The 26,446-nt window shown below is 46.2% G+C and overlaps 1 protein-coding gene across 3 annotated transcripts in view; it reads left to right on the top strand.

The window, feature by feature from the left end:
- Positions 1-7,484: 7,484 nt before the first annotated feature.
- The window catches only part of afg3l2 (AFG3-like AAA ATPase 2), a 44,239-nt gene continuing 25,277 nt past the window's right edge, over positions 7,485-26,446 (top strand). For 2 of the 3 annotated variants that reach the window (XM_056292973.1, XM_056292975.1), the window contains exons 1-6: positions 7,485-7,500; positions 7,641-7,692; positions 7,833-7,892; positions 8,064-8,196; positions 10,404-10,497; positions 19,590-19,667. In XM_056292973.1, coding sequence (XP_056148948.1) covers positions 8,101-8,196; positions 10,404-10,497; positions 19,590-19,667 — 268 coding nt within the window. In that variant the 5' untranslated portion in view covers positions 7,485-7,500; positions 7,641-7,692; positions 7,833-7,892; positions 8,064-8,100. Of the gene's footprint in view, positions 7,501-7,640; positions 7,693-7,832; positions 7,893-7,998; positions 8,197-10,403; positions 10,498-19,589; positions 19,668-26,446 lie in introns of those variants that run through there. The other variant, XM_056292974.1, reaches the window with a different exon arrangement.

Genomic DNA, 26,446 nt, shown 5'->3' on the forward strand with positions numbered 1-26,446 from the left:
CAAGAGTACGAACCAAATGTTGATTTCTTTTCTGTCTTTAACGTCAAAATATTCTGCTTTATCTTTTATATTCCATCCAAAACTATTTTCCTTAAACCTGTCATGTTCCAAACATTCATTTAGGACACTTTTAGTGGTATTTTCATCCCATGTCCTCCAAGACGAATCCAGTGAGCCTGGGTGCCAGTTGGGCTCTTCTGAGCTCCAGTGGGATTCCTCCTGATTCTACCAGCACAGCGTTACATGGTGTTGATCTCATTGCACCAAGGCCAACTCTCAAGGCTTTATTTTGCATTCTATCAGTTTTCACAGGGTCGTCAGATGCAGAGCTAGCTTTTATCCCCAAAACATCCCCATGTAATTTACGCTTTGCTGAAAAAGTCTATCTCAATCCTCTTTAAAAACGTAATTGTCCATACACTTATCTGCTCTTGTAATGCTCGCGCTGTACATTATTGAAAATAAATCACTATGACCATTGGAAATGTAGAGCTTCTGCAGTGGCGAAAACAACCAGGAGGTGGGACCATTTTGTTTTGCCTCTCTATGTTTACCTGCAGAGGCCAGCAGAACAAGAAATGTAGAAATACTCTCTTGTTTCCATTCCACAATTTTCTCCGTCGTCTTTTGAATTTCATGCTGTTACTGTCTCTTATCCAGTCAAACTCGCCATTGTGGTTAAGTACTGCCCACCAGGCCCCCTTGGTGAGTTTCTGGAGGAGCTTCACACACTTGTCTTGCACTTCCGTGCGAGACAACATCCACACTGACAAGCTAGATCCTCTTCTCTCTTTCCTCTCCTCCTTTGACCTTCACCTCTCACCCTCTCCTCCTACCGACAAGGCCGGCAACCAGCTGGACTTTACCTTTACTAGACACTGTCCTATTTCAAATCTCTCTGTTACTCCCCTCCAGCTCTCTGACCACTATTTCATGCCCTACTCTCTCTCCTTCTCTTTACCCCCCTCAGCCCCTCCCCCTACCCACATGGTTTCCACCCGTAGACACCTCCGCGCTCTCTCCGCCACTGATCTTTCTTCCTCTGTTCCCTCTATCCTCCCTACACCTGAATCTTTCTCTCTCCTACCCCCTGACACTGCTACTGATCTTCTTCTCTCTACCCTCTCCTCTTCTCTGGACAACCTCTGTCCCCTCACCTCCAGGCCTGCACGCCCAACTCCACCTGCCCCTTGGCTGTCCGACTTCTGCAACTGCCAAAGGATCTCTGCTTGTTGGCTCGCCAACGCCGCCTGCTGGCTCGTTAGGTTACCCACACAGGCCTGGAGGGGCTGGACCCGAGTCTGAAGATCCCTCACCGCAGCAGAGGACGCCTCTAGCTGCTGGGTGTGGGAGTTGGTCAGTTGGATCTGTCTGATGAGAGCCGCTTGAACCGGACTGGCCGGTACGCTCTCTGTGTTGGCTGGGGTCGTCGTGGTCAGTTGGTATTGTTAGGGTTTGTGGAAGTGTGGTATTGTCTTACATGCCTTATCCTTCCAGTAGGTGGCAGTAGCGCCTAGCACTACAGACTGTACGTGTTGATATGTGCATGTCCCTGAAGAAGAGTTCCGGGTAAAGGAAGTTGAAACAACACCTTGCCTTGTCCGTCTGCTCTTTTCATGCTAACGGTACTACTCAACATATTGGCGATGAGGACGGGATAATTATGGCCCTACTAGGTATTTCGCCACCTCCGGCATTTTCACACAGCCCGGGTGTGCCCACTGTCCACTTTGATACGTGGATTCATATGTTTGATAAGTACGTGACGGCTCTTGCTGACAAGATGGAAGACCAGAGGAAGCGCGCCCTGCTAATTCATGCAATCGGTGCGGAGGCACAGCGCATGTTTTATACATTGCCAGTCGACAGGGACTCTTATGCAGATGCTTTGAAAGCACTGAGAACTTGTTTTGTCCCGAAGTTGAATGTGGTGGCAGAGAGAAATAAGGTTCGACAGAGATCTCAGAGGACTGGTGAGTCTACTGCAGAGTTTGCTGCTGCTGCCCTGCGTGAACTCGTTGCTACATGTGAGTTTGGCGGGCTTGCTGACGATATGATGAGAGGTCAGATTGTTGAAAAGACGAACAATGCTAGGATTAGAGAACGTCTGCTGCTTGAGGGGAATCTGACTCTGGAGAAAGCCATTACAATTCCATGCCAGATAGAACATGCAGTAGCTGGGGCTAAAGCGATGGCCACTACACGCCATGGAGCGTCAGCAGAAGTCGGCATGGTGCGTGGGGGGGTCTACGTTCCGAGGCGGGAAACACAGACGTCCACAGAAGCCTTCACCCTCCGCTTCCCGCCCTCCTTCCAACGCGGCTGCTGCTGGTAAGAGTTGCTACCGGTGTGGCTCCACAAACCACCTAGCAAATGACCCCAAGTGCCCAGCTAAATCAGCCATTTGTAGACAATGTAACAAGAATGGACATTATGCCAAAGTCTGTAAAAGCAAGTCTGCGTCACAAAATGTGGGGGAAGTGTCCACTGCTTCCACTGAGAGTGTTGACACTGTGACAGTGCTACACATTGATGAGAATGACGTGACACGGTGCAATAAGCTGATGTGCTGTGTCTCCCTGGAGGCTTCCAGCGGCCCCACAATTACTACTGATTTGATAGTAGATACTGGGTCTGGCGTTTCCATCCTTCCTGAGCACATATACAGAAATCACTTCAGTCATGTGACCCTTTCAAAGCCCGAAAAAAGACTTACCACTTACACACAGAAACCCATACAGGCGCTTGGTTGCATGGAGCTGAAAGTGACTTACGAGACAAACAGTGCGTCTACACACATTCATGTGGTGCCAGCGGGAACGCCCATATTGGGCATGGACCTTTTCAATGCGCTACGGCTACAAATTTCAGATGGTAAAGTGACTATTAGTAAAACCCTACCTGTTACAAATCCTACTGTTCCCGTACACTACACTACTGTCAACACGGAGCCAACTGTCAATGCAGAGAGTACTGGGACAGTTAGAGGCTTCGTCCACAAAGTGAAGGTGAGATCTGACGTGCAGCCTGTGCAGATGAAGCTACGCCGTCTGCCCTTCGCCGTGCGTGACCAAGTTTCAGAAGAGCTGCAGAGATTGGAGAAGGATGGAGTGATTGAGCGCATCGACTCCTCGCCGTGGGTTTCACCCATTGTGGTGGTGAAACGGAAGTCAGGCCGGCTCAGGATATGTGCAGATCTCCGTGAGCCTAACAAGGCGGTGGTCATCGATAGCCACCCCTTACCACACATTGAGGAGGTGCTCCATGAGCTGCGAGGAGCACACATGTTTTCATCCATCGACCTACAACATGCGTATTATCAGGTTCCACTCCACCCTGAGAGCAGAGAAATTACCAGCTTTATTACACATGATGGACTTTTCCGCTTCACAAAGGTTCCATTCGGGCTCGCCTCAGCTCCAAGTGCGTTTCAGCGCATGATGTCACAGATCCTGTCAGGCCTGGATGGCATACAGTGTTACTTAGATGACATTGTGGTGTATGCCGACACCCCAGAGCTACACGAGAGAAGGCTAAAGGCCGTGCTGCACTGCCTGAACAGCAGTGGCCTGAAGCTAAATATGGAGAAGTGCCTTTTCAGACAAACCAAACTGTTCTACTTGGGGCATGTCGTTTCTGCATCGGGGATCCGCCCCAACCCAGAGAACGTTGTTGCTATCAAGAAGGCCCCTGCTCCTGAGGATGCTGCTGCCCTCAAATCCTTCTTGGGCCTCACAGGGTGGTATTCTAAGTTCATCCCCGGTTACGCTTCTGCGGTGGAGCCCCTCCGTGCTCTCCTGAGAGGGGACGCACAGTTTCAGTGGACTGATGCTGCACAACGAGCTTTCACCCGACTCAAGGAACTGATTGCTACAAGCCCAGCGCTCATGTTATTCGACCCCACTCTCCCAACAATAGTCACTACAGATGCCTGTGACTAGGGCATAGGCGCTGTGCTCACCCAAATGCACGGGGACACTGAATTGACTGTTGCCTTTGCGTCCAGAGCTCTTTCTTCCAGTGAATGAAACTACTCCATCATCGAAAAAGAGGCTCTCGCCTGTGTGTGGGCGGCTGAGCGGTGGCGCATGTACCTGTGGGGGAGACACTTTACCCTGCGCACGGATCACAGCCCGCTTACAACTCTCCTATCTACAAAAGGTTTCGGGAGAGCAGGGATGAGGATAGCGAGGTGGTCTGCCCGCCTCATGTGGTTCAACTACAGTGTGGAATACAAACCTGGCCATGACAATGTTGTAGCGGACTGCCTGTCGCACCTGCCCCTGCCTGTCCTTGACCAACTGGAGTTGGAGGAGGACACTATAGCGCTAGTGACTGTTGATCTTACCTCTCTTACAGCTGACCAGTTACGCACTGCCTACACAGACTGACCTGTTTTGCAGCAGGTCACCAAGCACGTTCGCCAGCGGTGGCCACGCACTTCTAAGGGCCTGGACCCGGCCCTGTTGCCCTATTATCGTGTCAAACTGAGTTGGCTGAGCTGGATGGCTACCTGATACGTGGCACTCACCGTGTGGTGATTCCCCCGGCTCTTCAGTCACAACTCATACAGCTGGCTCACAATACTCACCAAGGCATCGTCAGGACCAAACAGAGGCTGAGAGAACTCTACTGGTGGCCTGGAATGGACTCTGATGTTGAAACTGCCATCAAGTCGTGTGCTACCTGCTCCCAGCATGACAAAACAGCCAAAACACGAGCTGCTCCCCTGCAACCTGTTGCCTTTCCCAATGCTGCCTGGGAAAAGCTCGCTATGGATATAGTGGGTCCATTTCACTCTGCTTCCCCTGACTGCCGGTTTGCTATCACATTAGTGGACTATTACAGCAAATGGTCAGAAGTGGCCTTCACATCAGATGTGACGTCTGCCACTGTCATAACCTTCCTGTCCACCGTCTTCAGCCGTGAGGGCAACCCCCTCGAACTAGTCACTGACAACGGCTCCTCCTTTGTGTCTGCTGAGTTTGAGGCTTACTTGGCAGCCCAAGGCATTACACACTGCCGCAGCTCCATCTACTACCCTCAGAGTAATGGAGAGGTTGAGAGGTGGAACAGAGTATTCAAAGACTGTCTCCAGACGGCTGACATCGAGGGCAAGCCCTGGAAGCCCCTTTTCACTGATTTTCTTCTGACGTACCGTGCCACTCCCCATGCAGTGACTCAAATCTCTCCTGCCGAGCTGCTGCGCGGTCGTCCTTTCCGCACCATCCTGAACATCAAAGGTCTCCCACCCCCTCCTGCCTCTACTCGGCGTGACACCTTGAGACACACCGTGGTGCTGAAGCAAGCCAAAGTGAAGAAATACACCGATGCGCGTCGGGGTGCACGGTCTCCTACATTCCAGTGTGGATTGTATGTGCGGGTTAGGAAGCCTGGGATCACAAAGAAAGGACACTTCATGTTCACACAGCCCTTCCAGGTGGGGGCTCAGAGAGGCCCTGCAACCTATGAATTGTCTGACGGTAGGGTGTGGAATGCCATGCACCTGTCACCTGCCTCTGTCCCAGCCTCTGCTGCACACTCACGGCCCACTGTCCAGCCAGAGGATGTTTACATGCCCCCTCCTGCTGCCCCGCCTCCTCGAGCATCTCCTGTTCCCCAGCGAGGCCGCAGGCAAGTTCACTCACCTGCTTGGTTGGAGGACTATGTACCCTAAGCTTTTCAGAGGGGCAGGTTGGGTGTGTAATGGACTGTGTTATGGACTGTTACACTTAATATGTTTTCACCTTAAAAAAGGACTGTTGCACTTTCATATGTTTGTAATATCAGCAACAAAAGAAGAAAAAGTAATTGGTACTGAAAAGGGAAAGTATGCAAATATACTGTTTTGTATAAGGTGAATTTGGAAAAAAAAGAAAGGACACCTGTCTTGTCTGTTTGTTGGTTGGTAAATACACTGTTCATGTGTTATCACGAAGTAATCTATGGCAAATGCACTGACATTCTGATAAGATGTTTTAGTTACAGTGATGACTGCACTTTCCGTTTAAAATTGATATGCAATATTTTTGACATATATTTGATATGCTATATAAGCTACTTTCAGTTACAAATGGTTGACAAGTCAGAGTCGTTTACTTAAAGTGTTCATTCAAAACATGGTTTATTGCAGGAATGTTATTGTTAAAAGAGAGGGATATGTGGTATTGTCTTACATGCCTTATCATTCCAGTAGGTGGCAGTAGCGCCTAGCACTACAGACTGTACGTGTTGATATGCGCATGTCGCTGAAGAAGAGTTCCGGGTAAAGGAAGTTGAAACTACACCTTGCGTTGTCCGGCTGCTCTTTTCATGCTAACGGTACTACTCGGCAGGAAGACCCCAAGCGCACGACACCAGGCAGAGACGGGTCAGCCGAAACTGGCTCGTACAACGGTCAAACACAGGAGGGCAATGAGCGACAAGAAAACGGGAAGTCCAAGGGAAAAAACTCGCGGGTAATCCAAACTGGGAACACGGCAGGATACTTCCACGGGGAAACCTTGCAAGGGAGACCATAAACCAAGGCTGGGGTGAGCTCGGAGAGAGACGCACCGTGAGGGAAGAGTAGCACGAACTGACAACGGGCGCTGGGAGACCAGCAAACTTAAGCCCGGCCCTGACGGCTAAGCCCTGACGAGCTGATTGGCTGCCGGCGCGAGGTGGGCGGGCCACGGCGCGGGGTGGGCGAGCCGTAACATATTGTAAGTCGCTTCGGATAAAAGCGTCGGCTGAATGACTGTAATGTAGCGAATTCGGGGGGCAACCACAGGAACTGCCGCGACCGGGACGCGAACCCGTATCTCCCGCGCCGCGGGAGGCATCGACTAAATGGTCAGACCCGTCAGCCAGCGGCCAACGTGTCTACTTATCCATGCATGTTACACTACCCCTCTCCTTCGGGAAGCGCGTCCCCGCACTTAAGCATATCAGCTCCTTCACGCCTATGGGTGCATGCGCTTCCGATGGCCTTACGGTCCCACCATCCCACTTCTGACACCAATGTAGCGGATTCGGGGGGGGGGCACTCGGGAGCACCGCCACAGACGGGACGCGAATCCGTGTTTCCCACTCCGCAAGCGACAACGTTAACCAGTCGACTAAAGGGTCAGACCCGTTAGTCAAGGACCAACGTGTCTACTTATCCATGCACGTTACAGTAGAAATGTAGAGCTTATGCAGGGACGACGACAACCAGCAGGTGGCATCATTTTGTTTTCCCTCTCTATGTTTACCCGCATAGTCCAGCCGAACAAGAAATGTAGACGCGTAGAGCTTCTGCAGGGACGACGACAACCAGCAGGTGGCGTCATTTTATTTCCCCCTCTCTATGTTTACCCACATAGGACAGCCGAACAAGAAACGTAGAGCTTCTGCAGGGACGACGACAACCAGCAGGTGGAATCATTTTGTTTTCCCTCTTTATGCTTACCCGCATAGTCATGCCGAACAAGAAATGTAGAAGCGTAGAGCTTCTGCAGGGACGACGACAACCAGCAGGTGGAATCATTTTGTTTTCCCTCTCTATGCTTACCCGCATAGTCATGCCGAACAAGAAATGTAGAAGCGTAGAGCTTCTGCAGGGACGACGACAACAAGCAGGTGGCAACATTTTATTTTCCCTCTGTTTACCCACATAGGCCAGCCGAACAAGAAACGTAGAGCTTCTGCAGGGACGACGACAACCAGCAGGTGGCATCATTTTGTTTTCCCTCTCTGCTTACCCGCATAGGACAGCCGAACAAGAAATGTAGAAGTGTAGAGCTTCTGCAGGGACGACGACAACCAGCAGGCGGCATCATTTTATTTTCCCTCTCTGTTTACCCACATAGGCCAGCCGAACAAGAAACGTAGAAACGTAGAGCTTCTGCAGGGACGAAGGCAACCAGCAGGTGGCATCATTTTATTTTCCCTCTCTATGTTTACCCACATAGGACAGCCGAACAAGAAAGACCGGTCGTCGTTTTACGTAATCAGATATGTTTGTCAGGATGACAGTAAAGATGGCGGCTGAAGTGGGTCGTGTAGGAGAGTAGAATCTGACCTACGCATTTCTCTGTCAGCAGACACACGGCTGCGGTGCTGCGGGTTGGGGTCAGGATGGCCCACCGGTACCTCCGTCTATCCGGAGGCTGCAGGAGTCTCTTCAGAATCCTCCTGCCTTCAAACGGCGCAGGGACGGGCGGCGCGCGGCTGGTGCGTGTTTATCTCATAATGAGCCAAGCTAACGCTAATGCTAGCACAGACCTGTCAACATGTGTATTGTAGACGAGATTAATGGAGATTATCCTTCAAATCACAACAAACTCAGCTCCCCGGTGGCTAAAGCAGCTCGGCTCTACAGGCCTGATGCTGCGGTGTGTTGTTCCACAACCACCCTGCCAGCTGACCCTTGTCTGCATGCAGGGCTGCAGGATGTTGACCCTCGTCTGCATGCAGGGCTGCAGGATGTCGACACAATCAGATATCAGGATAGTCCTGACTCAGTACCTCCACATCAGTAATGTGGTGATAGTTAGTGGACGACTACTGGTGCGTTCATAAGATATTTACACAGCAGAAAATGTTGATAAATGATCATTAGTAATGTGGACATGACGACCAAGCAAGTAGAGATTAATTTTTCATTTCACTAGAATAGTGGAATAAGTTCAGAAAATGGTCTCACTTTAATGCAGCCTTTAAGTAATTTCACCATATTACCAGAACCATAATCCCACAACACACCTAGTCCGATCAACATTACAGATGATGTCAACATTATATCCAGATGCTGACAAGTTTACTCAGGGTAAACTTGTCAGCATCTGGGTCTACCCAGACTTCAAAAAATGCTATCCCCCCCAGCATCTTTTGTAGTCAGAGGTCACAGTTGTCAGTAGTTAACGAGTACGGACAACTATGACCTCTGACTACAAACACAAAATCCTTGCTCATAATTTGTGAAAGTTCACTGATAAATGCTGTCTTGAGTTTATGCTGTCTAGTGGCATTTTCCTGCGAATATGAATCAACTGTATTACTGCTATTGGTGTTGGCTGTAGTACTGCTGCGCCCTTACTTATTTCAACACCATCATTGTCATGTTTATATCGTATCCTCTTTCTCCTGTACTGTCATGTTCAGATGTACACTGATATGAGTCAGTGTACATCTGTTCACCACCTCTTGATGAGCTACACACACGTACACTAAATGTACTCCACATGACATGTACTCTTGGCTATAATACGATTAGTATGTAGTTAATGTATCACTACTTCATAGTAAAGCTAGGATGTGGGTACTAGTTAGGGCTCTATTTAACTTTATCTCCTAATTGTTGACTCTATTGTCACTCACTTTGGTTAAAAGTGTTTGTTTATTATTATAAAGGATTAAATGTATTGGATTGGTGCAGCATCAGCAGTAATACAGGTGTTGTACTGGACCGTTATGGTGAAGAGGGAGCTGAGCCGGGAGGCAAAGCTCTCAGTTTACCAGTCAGTCTTCGTTCCAACCCTCACCTATGGTCATGAGCTTTGGGTAGTGACCGAAAGGGTGAGATCACGGATACAAGCGACTGAAATGAGTTTCCTCCGTAGGGTGTCTGGGCTCAGCCTTAGAGATAGGGTGAGGAGCTCGGACATCCAGAGGGAGCTCGGAGTAGAGCCGCTGCTCCTTCACATTGAAAGGAGCCAGTTGAGGTGGTTTGGGCATCTGATCAGGATGCCTCCTGGGCGCCTTCCTTTGGAAGTTTACCGGTCATGGCCAACTGGGAGGAGACCCCGGGGTAGACCCAGAACTCACTGGAGTGACTACATGTCCAATCTGGCCTGGGAACGCCTTGGGATCCCCCAGGAGGAGGTGGAGGGCGTTGCTGGGGAGAGGGACATCTGGAGTGCCCTACTTAGCTTGCTGCCACCGAGACCCGACCCCGGAGAAGCGGCTGAAGATGAATGAATAAATTAATGTATATGTAGCTGGTAATGGAGACTAGCTATGGCTTTCTGAATGTGATGAGCTTATGAAAATACATGTGGACGCTTCAGTACTTTGGGTGTATAATTTCATGTTGTGGTTGGTAGTTTAGAGGTGTACATTGTGCGACATATAACTTATGTTGACCTGAAACAAAATCAGTTGCACTGTATTGATTTAAACACTGAAGGAGACTCCACCAGTCGCTTTCTACTGATAGACTGTGGAGCGGTAATGGCTGAAGTGCTTTGTTGAGACACTTCAGTGTTTATCTTGTCGGTTTTTTCAAACAGCCTGCGGCTTGTGCTTCAGGTAGCTAGCGATAGCACTGACTTAAATATGTGTCAGTTGCAAAGTGTACTAATGTTTAGTCATGAAGAATGTTCAGGTGTGTTGAGTATGTTGGATGTATAATTACAGTCTCCTGACTGTGTTCTCCACAGGCTTCCAGCCAGACAGTGAGCCTCACTGAGAGACCAAGTCTCTTTACTGCTATACTGGGAGCTTATCGTAGACTGTGCTCCAAACCACCAAAAGGTCAGTCTGTCTGTGTGGCTTTGTGTATGTCTGTGTGTGTCTGTAAATATGTGTCTGTCTGTGCATGTGTGTTTAAACGTGATTGTGTGTGTGCTTGTATGTCAGTGTGTGTGTATTCACTTGTTTGTTTCCTGTGTATCTTTGTGTGTCTGTGTATGTATATGAGTGCACAGTTACACACACCTGATGTGACTTACCACCCACAAATACAACCCTTCTTAAAGGAAGTCAACCCCCCCCCCTTTTAAACCGTTAAATCTGCAAAAACACAGTTTCTATCAAACCTTGTGTCCAACAATTGTAATAGGCCTCAGGTTCTTTTTAATACTATTAACTCTCTTATAAATCCATGTGAGTCTCCTTGCATCGTGCCAACGCCCACGCTCTATGAAGAATTTTTTCAAGTTTTTACAGATAAGATCTCTGCTATTAGGGCCTCACCATCCTCTTCGACCTCAGAACCTGCTATTTATTCTATGGGCCCAGCTGTCTTAGAGCAGTTTGAGCCCGTGTCCCCCTCCTTTATATCTGAGGTAGTTAACCATTTGAGGCCTTCACATTGCCGCCTTGACAGTATTCCACCCAGACTGTTAAAAGATGTTTTTACCACTGTTGGGTCTTGTATTGTAAATTTGATAAACACCTCTCTTCTCTCAGGCTGTGTTCCTGCTGCTTTCAAACATGCTGTAGTACAGCCCCTCAACAAAAAGAGCAATCTTGATCCCTCTGTTCTTTCTAATTTTAGGCCAATTTCTAAGCTGCATTTTCTTTCAAAAGTCTTAGAGAAAGCAGTTTATGTACAGTTACAAACACACCTAGAAATTAATGGCATTTGTGAAAAGTTCCAGTCTGGTTTCAAATCACGTCACAGCACTGAAACAGCCCTTTTAAGAGTTTTTAATGATCTTCTTTTAATTGTGGACTCTGGGAACTCTGCTGTTCTGGTGCTTTTGGACCTGACTGCTGCCTTCGACACTGTTGACCATACTATACTTTTATCACGTCTTGAGCTATGTGTAGGCATTAAAGGTACTGCCCTAGAATGGTTCAAGTCTTACCTGTCAAATAAAGCTTTTCTGTCCATATAGACCAATTCTCTTCAGCTGCACTGAACTGTGGGGTCCCCCAAGGCTCCATTTTGGGCCCCATTCTCTTCTCATTGTTTATGCTGCCCTTGGGGTCCATTTAAAAAGAAAGATAATATGTCTTTTCATTGTTTTGCTGATGATTTGAAAATCTATCTTCCTATAAAAACCAACAGCAGAGATTCTATACAGGCTTTGATGAGTTGTTTAAAGGATGTCAAAACATGGATGGAGTTAAATTTCCTGAAACTAAATCAAATAACACTGAAATTATTGTATATGGACAGCCTGATCTGCTGGATGGTTATGATAGCGCTCTTGGCCCTTTAGCTTCCTACAGTCACTCTTCTGTTAGGAATCTTGGGGTGATTTTTGACAGCTCTTTTAACTTTGATAAACAAATAAGCTCAGTAGTCAAAACAAGTTTTTTTCAATTACAACTTCTGGGAAAAGTACAGCCCTATCTCCCTCCAAATGATCTTGAAAGGGTAATTCATGCATTTATTACCTCTCGTTTGGATTATTGTAACTCATTGTATGTTGGCGTAGCTCAGTCGTTGCTTCGTCGCCTGCAGCTTGTACAAAATGCAGCTGCTCGCCTTCTGACAGGAAAGAAATGCCGTGATCACATAACACCTGTACTGGCCTCCCTTCATTGGCTTCCTGTCTATTTTAGGATCCAGTTTAAGATTTTATTACTTGTTTTTAAGTCTTTACATGGGCTGGCACCATCTTATTTATCTGAGCTAATACATCATCATACACCAGTCAGAGCACTCAGGTTAACAAACCAGATGCTCTTACATGTTCCCAGATCCAGGCTTAAGAATAGGGGTGACAGAGCCTTTGCAGTAGCTGCCCCTGATCTCTTGAACAACTTACCAGTACACAGAAGATCTGCTCAGACCCTAGAGACATTTAAATCTTGGTTGAAGACCTATCTTTTCTCGCTGGCATTCAATTCAAGTTGAGCTTGACACCGTGATTTTATTCTGCAAATATAGTTTTACTCTTATGTTTTATTGTTTACATTTATATTCTTTATTTTATGTCTTCTTTGCATGTATTTTTATATTCATATGTGCCACTTATTTCATATTGTATTTTAAAATTGTGCAGCACTTTGGTTCAACTGTGGTTGTTTTAAATGTGCTATATAAATAAACTTGACTTGACTTAAAAAAAACGTCACTGTATAGGGAAAACCTTACAACTACAGTGCTTCCAGCCTCTGCTCTCAATGCCCTTGAAAATGTCCGCTGGTTTATGAGTACATCAGTACTCATAAGGATAACTTCTGAGTGTTTATCTTTACAAGGTGGATAACTTCTGAGTGTTTATCTTTACAGGGTAGATAACTTCTGAGTGTTTATCTTTACGGGGTAGATAACTTCTGAGTGTTTATCTTTACAGGGTGGATAACTTCTGAGTGTTTATCTTTACAGGGTGGATAACTTCTGAGTGTTTGTCCTTACAAGGTGGATAACTTCTGAGTGTTTATCTTTACAGGGTGGATAACTTCTGAGTGTTTTTCCTTACAAGGTGGATAACTTCTGAGTGTTTATCTTTACAGGGTAGATAACTTCTGAGGGTTTATCTTTACAGGGTAGATAATTTCTGAGTGTTTATCTTTACAGGGTAGATAACTTCTGAGTGTTTATCTTTACAAGGTGGATAACTTCTGAGTGTTTATCTTTACAGGGTGGATAACTTCTGAGTGTTTATCTTTACAGGGTGGACAACTTCTGAGTGTTTATCTTTACAGGGTAGATAACTTCAATTCAATTCAATTTATTGTCAATAAAAACAATGTGCAGGCACATGTTAAAAATGAAATGAGGGCTGTGGCTTCACCAAACAGTGCAAGACAGACACAGCAAACACAATATAAGATATACACACATGAAGACCAAAAGCTAGAAATAAGTTAAAAGAGAGCTGGAGTACAAAATATTTAAAAATATCTACAGACATTCAGTGGGTAGCCAGGTTCAGGTGGGCAACAGCTTGTGGAAAGAAGCTGTTTTTGAGCCGGGTAGTGCGGGCTCTGAGGCTCCTGTAGCGCCTCCCAGAGCGCAGGGGGAAGAACAGTCCGTGGTTGGGGTGGGTGGGATCTCTGCTGATGCTCAGACCCCTTCGAAGGCAGCGTTTGTGATAAATGTCTTTTATGGCTGGGAGCTGGGTACCGGTGATATGCTGGGCCGCCTTGACAATCCACTGCAGAGCTTTCTGGTCTACTGAGGTGCAGTTGCCATACCACACTGAAATGCAGATGGTCAGGATGCTCTCTATGGTGCAGTGGTAGAAGTTGGTGAGAATTTTAGGGGGTAGATGGGCGCTCCTCAGCCTCCTCAGGAAATGTAGGCGTTGTTGGGCCTTTTTCACAAGGGCCTGGGTGTTTAATGTCCACGAAGGTCCTCGCTGATGTGGACTCCAAGGAATTTAAAGCTGGAAACACGCTCCACTTCCACCCCATTGATGTGAATGGGGGAGTGGCTGCAACTTCTAGACCTCCTGAAGTCCACAATCAGCTCCTTCGTCTTCTGCACATTAAGGACAAGATTGTTGGTAGTACACCATGATGTGAGGTGCTCAATCTCATCTCTGTAGGCCATCTCATCATTGTTGGTGATACAGCCAATGACTGTGGTGTCATCTGCAAACTTAACTATAACATTTGAAGGGTGAGTTGGCAGGCAGTTGTGGGTAAAGAGGGAGAAGAGGAGGGGGCTCAGAACACAGCCTTGAGGGGCACCTGTGCTGAGGGTCAGGGTGGAGGAGGTGTGGTCACCTAACCTAACAGACTGAGGTCTGTTGGTCAGGAAGTCCAGGATCCAGTTACAGAGGGAGGGGTTGAGGCCAAGGGAGAGGAGTGTGGTGGTTAGTTTGGTGGGGATGAAGGTGTTGAAGGCAGAGCTGTAATCTATAAACAGCATCCAGATGTATGTGTTATTAAGTTCAAGGTGGGTCAGAGCAATGTGCAGGGCAGTGGCAATGGCATCCTCAGTAGACCTTTTGGGACGGTAGGCGAACTGATGTGGGTCGAATGTGGGGGGGATAATGTTTTTGATGTGAGCCAGAACCAGTCTTTCAAAGCACTTCATGGCAATGGGGGTGAGTGCTATGGGTCTGTAGTCATTCAGACATGTGGATGTTGGTTTCTTGGAGACAGGAATGATAAAGGTGGTCTTAAAGCATGCCGGGACTTTAGATTGGGACAGTGAGAGGTTAAATACAGGTGTGAAGACCTCAGCCAGCTGGTCGGCACATTTCCGGTAGACCCAACCTGGTATGCCGTCTGGTCCAGCAGCCTTCCGTGTGTTCACTCTGCGCAGTGATTCTCTGACCTCTGCGACTGATAGAGTGAGCACCTGGTTTTCTGGGTGGCTGGGGATTTTTGTGGCTGGGTCAGTATTGTTCTTGTTGAAGCGGGCATAGAAATGACTTAGCTTGTCTGGCAGGGAGGCATCATGGACAGTGGGACCGCTAATGGAGCTTTTGTAGTCAGTGATAGACTGAATGCCTTGCCACATTCGCCGAGGATCAGAGTTATTGTGAAAGTGGTCCTCTATTCGTAGGGAATATTTATGTTTCGCTGTTCTGATGCCCTTTTTGAGGTTGGATCTGACTGCGCTGTAGGCCTCACAGTTACCTGACCTGAACGCTGCACCCCGACTTTCAGCAGCTGCCGGAGCTCACTGGTCATCCAGGGTTTCTGGTTTGGAAAGGTGCAGACTGATTTCTTTGTTGTGACACTCTCAGTGCAAAAGTTAATGTAGGCTAGTATGGCAGATGTCTGTTCATTAATGTCTGTATGGGAGCCATGGGTAGCTGAATGTGCAAAAATACTCCAGTCTGTGTTTTCAAAACAGTCCTGGAGTTCAGAGACTGCTCCTTCTGGCCGGACAGTGATTGTCTTTACTGCTGGCTTGACCCGTTTTATTAGGGGTTTGTAGGCTGGGACCAGGAACAGGCAGAGGTGGTCAGAATGCCCCAGATGAGGGCAGGGAGTAGCTTTGTACGAGTCCTTGATGTTTGTATAGAGATGGTCCAGGGTGTTTTGTCCCCTAGTGGGGCAGGAGACATGCTGATGGAATTTGGGCAATACAGCCCTGAGGTTAGCCTGATTAAAGTCACCACCTGTGATAAAGGCATTGTCCGGGTGTTGGGTCTGTTGTCTGCTGATGGCACATTGTAGCTGCTTAAGTGCTACCTTAGCATTAGCATGTGGGGGGATGTATACAGCGGCGATGGTAATGGCCGTTAGCTCCCTGGGCAGGTAGAAAGGCCTGCACTGAATCATAAGGAGCTCCAGATCAGCAGAGCAATGCCTTTCAACCATCTTTATATTGTTGCACCAAGAGATACTGACATAAATACTCAAACCTCCTCCCCGGGTCTTGCCGGAGTCCGCTGTCCTGTCGGTACGGAAGGCTGTGCGGCCCGCTAGCTCGACTGCCGAGTCACCATGCTGCTGCTGAGCCAAGTCTCCGTAAACATCAGCAGCTTCTGACTGTTTATCTTTACAGGGTGGATAACTTCTGAGTGTTTATCTTTACAGGGTGGATAACTTCTGAGTGTTTATCTTTACAGGGTAGATAACTTCCGAGTGTTTATCTTTACAGGATGGATAACTTCTGAGTGTTAATCTTTACAGGGTGGATAACTTCTGAGTGTTTATCTTTACAGGATGGATAACTTCTGAGTGTTTATCTTTACAGGGTAGATAACTTCCGAGTGTTTATCTTTACAGGGTAGATAACTTCTGAGCGTTTATCTTTACAGGGTGGATAACTTCTGAGTGTTTATCTTTACAGGGTAGATAACTTCCGAGTGTTTATGTTTACAGGGTAGATAACTTCTGAGTGTTTATCTTTACAGGGTGGATAACTTCTGAGTGTTTATCTTTACAGGATGGATAACTTCCGAGTGTTTATCTTTACAGGGTAGATAACTTCTGAGTGTTTATCTTTACAGGGTAGGTAAGTTGTCAGAGCTGGTGAGAGGGACCAAGTTTATTGAACAGTAGAAACACATTACTAGCTGAGTGATAATGTGTCTGACACGTCCACTTTTTCGTGAGTGTGGCAAGTGCGTTGCCATGAGGGGGTTTGGACAGAGGGAAGGAGGCGAATATCATCAGTGACAGATATATTTATTACGACACATACATACAGGCACAAAGAGAAGACAGAGCCAGCCACAGATCTGGAACTTTCCCAGTCTTTCCCCGACGTGCCTCTTCCTCCCTACTCTGGCTCAGCTTCCTCATGGTGACAACCACCTGGTGGCGGCCCCACCTGGTGCCGTGTGCTGTCCATCGTATACGTGGCATCTCCCTTGATCTCCCTCCGTCTCTCTCTCCGTCTGCACCAGCCTGCCATCTCTCTCGTCTGTCTCCTCCATTTCGGTCATCTGATACGTTCACCTCCGCCCAGTGTGGCAGTGGTGGTGAGTCTCCGCTTGTCAAGCTGGGCCAAGAGGGTGAACCGGTGGCTCAATGGGAAGGGTAAAGGCTCCACAATAATGCCACCTCACATGCTCCTCCTCGCTGGCGCTAACAAACCTCAGTGACCCTGTCCAATTTGCTCTTCTTCTTCTTCTTCTGAATCGGTTTGAACATCTGTGGCTGAATTACTCCTATATTACCACTGGACATTGTGTAGCGTACAGTAGCAGCAGAAAACAAGCAGAAGTTAGTGCGTTTGATGAAGTCGGCGGTGAGCAGGTATGCTCTGCAGGCGAGCGGTGGAAGGGTGAGGGGGGGGTTGGATTGAGAGTGGAGATAATTCGCATATACATAGATTCTGAAATGTTTAATGAGGAAGAAGGATTAGATGTGATTTTCAGGATTCTAACAAGATAATTGAACTTATTTTGCAGAAAAAAACACATCAGACAATTTATTATATAAATCAGAGCATTTTATATTTCCTGAAACGTGACTGGAGCGGGACTTTAATCATTTAGTCAGCATGTTTTTCATTTTTTAAATGTTCTCTTGCCTGTGCTTTTCTGAGCCTGGTCACACACCCTCATACAGAACATCGTTTAGGGAAACACTGTGTGTGTGTGTGTGTGTGTGTGTGTGTGTGTGTGTGTGTGTGTGTGTGTGTGTGTGTGTGTGTGTGTGTGTGTGTGTGTGTGTATATACACTACCGTTCAAAAGTTTGGGATCACATTGAAATGTCCATATTTTTGAAGGAAAAGCACTGTACTGTTCAATGAAGATAACTTTAAACTAGTCTTAACTTTAAAGAAATACACTCTATACATTGCTAATGTGGTAAATGACTATGCTAGCTGCAAATGTCTGGTTTTTGGTGCAATATCTACATAGGTGTATAGAGGCCCATTTCAAGCAGCTATCACTCCAGTGTTCTAATGGTACAATGTGCTTGCTCATTGGCTCAGAAGGCTAATTGATGATTAGAAAACCCTTGTGCAATCATGTTCACACATCTGAAAACAGTTTAGCTCGTTACAGAAGCTACAAAACTGACCTTCCTTTGAGCAGATTGAGTTTCTGGAGCATCACATTTGTGGGGTCAATTAAACGCTCAAAATGGCCAGAAAAAGAGAACTTTCATCTGAAACTCGACAGTCTATTCTTGTTCTTAGAAATGAAGGCTATTCCATGCGAGAAATTGCTAAGAAATTGAAGATTTCCTACACCGGTGTGTACTACTCCCTTCAGAGGACAGCACAAACAGGCTCTAACCAGAGTAGAAAAAGAAGTGGGAGGCCGCGTTGCACAACTGAGCAAGAAGATAAGTACATTAGAGTCTCTAGTTTGAGAAACAGACGCCTCACAGGTCCCCAACTGGCATCTTCATTAAATAGTACCCGCAAAACACCAGTGTCAACATCTACAGTGAAGAGGCGGCTGCGGGATTCTGGGCTTCAGGGCAGAGTGGCAAAGTTGTGGACGGATGAATCCAAGTTTGAGGTGTTTGGATCACAAAGAAGAACGTTTGTGAGACGCAGAACAAATGAAAAGATGCTGGAAGAATGCCTGACGCCATCTGTTAAGCATGGTGGAGGTAATGTGATGGTCTGGGGTTGCTTTGGTGCTGGTAAGGTGGGAGATTTGTACAGGGTAAAAGGGATTCTGAATAAGGAAGGCTATCACTCCATTTTGCAACGCCATGCCATACCCAGTGGACAGCGCTTGATTGGAGCCAATTTCATCCTACAACAGGACAATGACCCTAAACACACCTCCAAATTGTGCAAGAACTATTTAGAGCAGAAGCAGGCAGCTGGTATTCTATCGGTAATGGAGTGGCCAGCGCAGTCACCAGATCTGAACCCCATTGAGCTGTTGTGGGAGCAGCTTGACCGTATGGTACGCAAGAAGTGCCCATCCAACCAATCCAACTTGTGGGAGCTGCTTCTGGAAGCGTGGGGTGCAATTTCTCCAGATTACCTCAACAAATTAACAGCTAGAATGCCAAAGGTCTGCAATGCTGTAATTGCTGCAAATGGAGGATTCTTTGACGAAAGCAAAGTTTGATGTAAAAAAAATCTTATTTCAAATACAAATCATTATTTCTAACCTTGTCAATGTCTTGACTCTATTTTCTATTCATTTCACAACATATGGTGGTGAATAAGTGTGACTTTTCATGGAAAACACAAAATTGTTTGGGTGATCCCAAACTTTTGAACGGTAGTGTATATATATAGCGAGAGAGAGAGAGAGAGCAAGAGAGAGAGAGCAAGAGAGAGAGCGTTTTTCCCCCCCAGAATATCAATACGTGGCATCTCCCTTGATCTCCCTGGTTAATTTCGCTGGCACTTGTGTCCAGTGACAATAAAGGTTGCTTACTTACTTACTTGCTTACTTACTTACAGATGCAGGCTTGTACTGCTATGTATTTAAACTTTTTTTCCTGCATCTGTGTTGATATGTTTATCTGTGTGTATGTGTGTAGTTTTATGTCCATCATTGAGATATATTGTCTATATGAGGTATAATAACTGTTGTTATTCTTTATTTCTCAGGATTTGAGAAATATTTCCCGGACAGTAAGAAGGCAGCTAAAAGCAGTGAAAGCGGTGCAGACAGTGCCGTATCCAAAGGTAAACCTTCACTTCTAATATGCTTTAATCAACTGTTGCTGATTCTGGAAAACAGGGGTGTCAGGGTGGTGTGCCAGGATGCCACCAGGCGGGACAGAATAGTTTAGACATCTGATGGGAGGAGTATGTGACCAGTCTTAAATTCTCACTGGTCTGTCCAGTCTGGCTGAACTGAACATAACAATACGCTTGGGATTTTTATGTCCTGCAAGTAATATTATAGATATAGACTTTCCTGCAGTAATATTATAGATATAGTGTACCTTGTGCATTTTAACTTCTGAAGGGATTCTGAATTGTTGGTTCATCTAGAATAGAGTAAGTGTCTCTATAAAAAAAGTATCTCTTTCTTGCTTAACAAGTTGCTATTAGTCTTATTCCAGCTGCTTGAGTATTATTCCTTTTCTCTATTGGTCTGCTGCTGGTTCCTAGTGGGGACTAGTGGGATCTTATTCTAGCTGTAGCTGTTTTTCACCTAGTGTGGCCTTAAATATTTCTTGTTGCCTAGCTGTTTAGACTTAGTTATCCTTTCAGCTTATAAACATGTTCCTTGGTAACTTTCTCTTTGCAGTTTTAGTAGTTCTGTGTGAGGTTTGATACAGTTTTACATAAGTGACCAGTTTCTGGGCAATAGGCCTAGTTTCAGTTTACCTCTTTGGCCAATTGGGTGTTAAGTGGCCAGGGTGTGGCCTGCACTCCTGGCAGACAATTAGCAATCAGTGTTCTTTAAATCACTGCTGCTTCTTGGAAGCTGGAAGTATCAGCTTCCAAGCCACAGGCAAACAAGCCGAGGGCAAACAGGTCCAGGTTGAACGAAGGCTAGAGTGAACAAAGGGCAAGCGTGATTTTTTTTCAAGGACTGCTCTTTTTAGGTCCTGTCAGTCAACTGTATTTTGTGTACCTAGTATAGACTATGTGTTTCCTTCGCATTCCTGTCCTTTCCTCTTCCTGGGGCTGGCATAGATGTTGGGTCACTCCTAGGCGCTGTGACCCTACCAATCTCATCTATCCCACTCTCTCCACTCACGTTGAGCAAGTGGTGACAGGAGGACTCTGGAATTGCCAGTCTGCGGTGCCGAAAGCTGAGTTTATCTCAGGCTACGCATCCTTGCTCTCTCCCTCAACTTTCTTGCTCTAACTGAGACCTGGATCATGCCAGAAAACACTACCACACCCGCAGCTCTGTCTGATGTGTACTCTTTTTCTCACACTCCCAGAGCTGGGAGGCGAGGTGGTGGTACTGGCCTGCTAATCTCCCTGAAATGGAAATACTCTCTTGTTTCCATTCCACAATTTTCACGGCCTCTTTTGAATTTCATGCTGTTACTGTCTCTTATCCAGTCAGATTCACCATCGTGGTTGTGTACCGCCCACCAGGCCCCCTTGGTGAGTTTCTGGAGGAGCTTGACACACTTGTCTCGTACCTCCCTGTTGATGACTCTGCACTTCTCCTTCTCGGTGACTTCAACATCCACACTGACGAGCTAGATCCTCTTCTCTCTTTCCTCTCCTCCTTTGACCTTCACCTCTCACCCTCTCCTCCTACCCACAAGGCTGGCAACCAGCTGGACCTTATCTTTACTAGACACTGTCCTATTTCCAATCTCTCTGTTACTCCCCTCCAGCTCTCTTACCACTATTTCATGTCCTACTCTCTCCCTCTCTTCTCCCCCTCAGCCCCTCCCCCTACCCACATGGTTTCCACCCGTAGACACCGCCGCTCTCTCTCTGCCACTGATCTTTCTTCCTCTGTTACCTCTATCCTCCCTACACCTGAATCTTTCTCTCTCCTACCCCCTGACACTGCTACTGATCATCTTCTCTCTACCCTCTCCTCTTCTCTGGACAACCTCTGTCCCCTCACCTACAGGCCTGCACGTCCAACTGCATCTGCCCCTTGGCTGTCCGACTCAGTACGTACTGACAGACTGCCACTCTTAGAGTGGCAGAGCGCAAATGGAGAAAAGGCAAACTCCCAGGGGACCTTCTCAACTTCCAATCTATTCTTTCCACTTTCTCCTCCTCCCTTTCTGCTGCTAAGGCTGCCTTCTATAGCTCTAAAATCCTATCCTCTGCCTCTAATCCTAAGAAACTCATTGAAACCTTCTCTACACTTCTTCAACCCCCACCTCCTCCTCCTACTCCCTCCCTTCTCCCTGATGACTTCACTAACTTCTTTGACAAGAAGATAAACGACATCAGATCCTCCTTTTCTCACCACCTGGTTAGTGCTCCTTGCACTAGCCCACCCTCTGCACCCTCTCTCACCTCTCCACGCCCCACCCTATCCCACCTCGCTCCCCTCTCCCCCGAAGAGTTCCTCAACCTCATCACATCCAGTCGCCCCACCACATGCTTCCTTGAACCGGTCCCCCCCCCCCTTCTTCAGTCTATAGCAGCGTTTCTCAAACCTCTCCTGGCGGACCACTTGTCCTGCATGTTTTAGATCTCTCCCCGCTCCAACACAGCTGATTTAAATGAACAGTTTTGTTATTAGGCAGCTTCGGGAGCTCATAACGAGTTGATCATTTGAATCAGCTGTGTTGGAGCAGGGAGAGATCTAAAACATGCAGGACAAGTGGTCCGCCAGGAGAGGTTTGAGAAACGCTGGTCTATAGCACCTGAACTCCTTCCCTTTCTAACCCACCTCATCAACACCTCCCTCAAGGCAGGTTGCTTTCCAGCTGCCTTCAAGACTGCTAGAGTCACCCCCCTTCTCAAGAAACCATCACTTAACCCCTCTGACGTCAAAAACTACATACCAGTTTCCCTTCTACCCTTTCTCTTCAAAACTTTCGAACGTGCTGTCTTAAACCAACTTTCTTTGTACCTCCACCAGAACAACCTCCCGGACCCCAACCAGTATGGGTTCAAGGTGGGTCACTTGACAGAGACGGCCCTCCTTGCAGTGACAGAATTGTTGCATTCTGCAAGAGCAACATCTCTCTCCTCTGTCTTGATAGTCCTGGACCTGTCAGCTGCGTTCGACACAGTGAACCATCACATCCTCCTCTCTACCCTCGAGGGGCTGAGTGTCACGGGCTCTGCACTCTCAATGTTTGCATCCTACCTGACGGGTCGCTCCTACCAGGTGACATGGAGGGGATCTGTGTCGGACCTCGCAAACTGACTACAGGCGTTCCACAAGGTCCGGTTCTGGGTCCTCTCCTTTTCTCCCTGTACACAACATCCCTGGGTTCTGTTATTTGCTCGCATGACTTCTCTTACCATTGTTATGCCGATGACACCCAGCTGATCTTGTCCTTTCCTCCATCTGACACACAAGTAGAGACACGCGTTGCTGCGTGCTTGACTGACATCTCACAGAGGATGGCGACACACCACCTGACCTGAAGCTCAATCTGGACAAGACAGAGCTGATGTTCCTCCCACGGAAAGGTTGCCCACACCGAGACCTGGCCATCACCATTGACAACACCATGGTGACGCCAACTCGGACTGCAAGGAATTTGGGTGTGACCTGGACAACCAACTGTCAATTGCTGCAAACATTGCATCAATTGCTCTCTCCTGCAGATTTCTCCTCTATAACATCAGGAGGATTCGCCCATTCCTCACCGACAAGACGGCACAGGTGCTCATCCAGGCTCTGGTCATCTTCCGGCTGGACTACGGCAACTCCCTCCTTGCTGGCGCCCTGGCGTCAACCATCAGACCTCTGGAGCTTGTTTAGAAAGCTGCAGCTCATCTAGTGTTCAACCACCCTAAGTTCGCCCACACAACTCCCCTTCTCATGTCCCTACACTGGCTCCCAGTAGCTGCTCGCATCCAGTTTAAGACTCTGGTGCTAGCCTACAGGGCAGTGAAAGGAACAGCTCCTTCCTATCTCCAGGCCATGGTCAAGCCCTACACCCCCGCCCGACCACTTCACTCTGCTGCCTCGGGAAGCCTGGTTGCCCTGTCGCTCAGAGGTCCCTGCTGCCGATCGACCCGGTCACGGCTCTTTTCTGTCCTGGCCCCGCAGTGGTGGAATAAACTCCCCACTGATGTCAGGACAGTGGAGTCGCTGCCCATCTTTCGGCGCAGGTTGAAAATTCACCTCTTCAAGAACTACTACCCTGTTACTTGCTGTTAGCACTTATTGTATTCACTCATTTAAAAAAAAAAATCTTTCTTGCGCTTTTACTTTAGCACTGGTTTTGCTCTTAGATGCTTGTTTAGAGAGAAGATGCACTTATGACCTCTGGTGACTTGTAGTTCACCTGATTTCCTACGTTACATGATGCACTTATTGTAAGTTGCTTTGGATAAAAGTGTCGGCTAAATTACTGTAATGTAATGTAATATAGACTTTCCTGCAATAATATTATAGATAAAAACTTTCCTGCGAGTAATATTATAGGTATAAACTTTCTTGCAAGTAATATTACAGATATAGACTTTTCTGCAATAATATCATAGATGTAGACTTTCCTGCAAGTAATATTATAGATGTAGACTTTCCTGCAATAATATTATAGATATAGACTTTCCTGCAATAATATTATAGATATAGACTTTCCTGCAATAATATTATAGATATAGACTTCCCTGCCATAATATTATAGATATAGACTTTCCTACAAGTAATATTATAGATGTAGACTTTCCTCCAAGTAATGTTATTATTATAGATGTAGACATTCCTGCAAGTAATGTTATAGATATAGACTTTCCTGCAAGTAATATTATAGATATAGACTTTCCTGCAATAATATTATAGATATAGACTTTTCTACGATAATATTATAGATACAGACTTTTCTACAATATTATAGATGTAGACTTTCCCGCAAGTAATATTATAGATATAGACTTTCCTGCAATAATATTATAGATATAGACTTTCCTGCAAGTAATATTGTAGATATAGACTTTGCTGCAAGTAATGTTATAGATATAGACTTTGCTGCAAGTAATATTATAGATGTAGACTTTCCTGCAAGTAATATTATAGATGTAGACTTTCCCGCAAGTAATATTATAGATATAGACTTTGCTGCAAGTAATATTATAGATGCAGACTTTCCTGCAAGTAATATTATAGATATAGACTTTGCTGCAAGTAATATTATAGATATAGACTTTTCTACAATAATATTATAGATACAGACTTTTCTACAATATTATAGATGTAGACTTTCCCGCAAGTAATATTATAGATATAGACTTTTCTACAATAATATTATAGATACAGACTTTTCTACAATATTATAGATGTAGACTTTCCCGCAAGTAATATTATAGATATAGACTTTCCTGCAATAATATTATAGATATAGACTTTTCTACAATAATATTATAGATACAGACTTTTCTACAATATTATAGATGTAGACTTTCCCGCAAGTAATATTATAGATATAGACTTTCCTGCAATAATATTATAGATATAGACTTTCCTGCAAGTAATATTGTAGATATAGACTTTGCTGCAAGTAATATTATAGATATAGACTTTCCTGCAAGTAATATTATAGATATAGACTTTCCTGCAAGTAATATTATAGATATAGACTTTGCTGCAAGTAATATTATAGATAAAGACTTTACTGCAATAGTATTATAGATATAGACTTTCCTGCAAGTAATATTATAGATGTAGACTTTCCTGCAAGTAATATTATAGATATAGACTTTCCTGCAAGTAATATTATAGATGCAGACTTTCCTGCCAGTAGTATTATAGATGTAGACTTACCTGCAAGTAATATAATAGATATAGACCTAGTGAACGAGGCCAGACACACTACACAGGCTAGTGTTGGGGTGTACTGTATGAAACTTCTTGTTACCCCACCGGTATCCAGTCATAAAGGCTTTCCAGTTCAGTAAAGTGTTGGCCTTGTACCAGGTGCAGCTCATCATTACTGAAGGTGATTGGAGAAGTGGCATTGCGTGTTAATTTAACATAATTGTCAAATTCCTTTCAGTTGTGAGAAAACATGTGAATGACAGTGCTCTGCAGAAGGACGCCACATAGGATGTAGTGTAGTCCACGGGTAGCTTTAGACTACAACTCTGAACAGGTTGACATCCAGGTGTCATACAATAATGGACATCAGCCATGTGTGAGCCATGTGTTTTTACCAAACCAGCTTGCATGGCTAACTGCACACTGTAACTACAGTACACGCAGTAGAGTGCAGGTCTCCACTAGGCATAGTACCTATCTGCCCTTCTCTGTACACACAATGAGTGTATTAGAGGGACAGCTCAGCTTGGATGGTTTGGAGACAAAGCAAGAGAGGCAAGATTGAGATGGCATTAACTAGAGTAACAATGGCCATGTGTACTGTTTGCAGAGGATTTGGGAATAGTTGCAGTCACAACATTGTAAGATGGTGACAGATGTACTCTTAGGCCCCCTCGGTTCAGGGATGGTCGTTCCCTGTTCACATAGATGGCCTCTTTTACTCCCCGTTCAAACCAGCATTCCTCCCTATCAAGGATGTGCACATCCTCATCCTTGAACGAGTGTTTAGTTTCCCCAATGTACAAGTCACAGCAATCCTCCTGGTACTTAACAGCTACACTATATTACCCGATCCTTGGGGTGGACCAACTTCTGGTGCAGTGTGTTTTGGGGTTTGAAAGCAAGTGAGATGCTGTGTTTGGAAAATACACGCCTCAACTGTTCTGACACTCCCGCCACATACAGACTCACCACTGGTTTACATTTAGACATCAGAGCCTCTTTTCCACTTCCTCCATATACAAGGTGACCACTACAGGTGAGACTGGGGAACCCATAGCACACCCATGCCTCTGCCTCTGCT

This window comes from Lampris incognitus, chromosome 14 (genome assembly GCF_029633865.1).
Source record: "Lampris incognitus isolate fLamInc1 chromosome 14, fLamInc1.hap2, whole genome shotgun sequence".
Taxonomy (NCBI): Eukaryota; Metazoa; Chordata; class Actinopteri; order Lampriformes; family Lampridae; genus Lampris; species Lampris incognitus.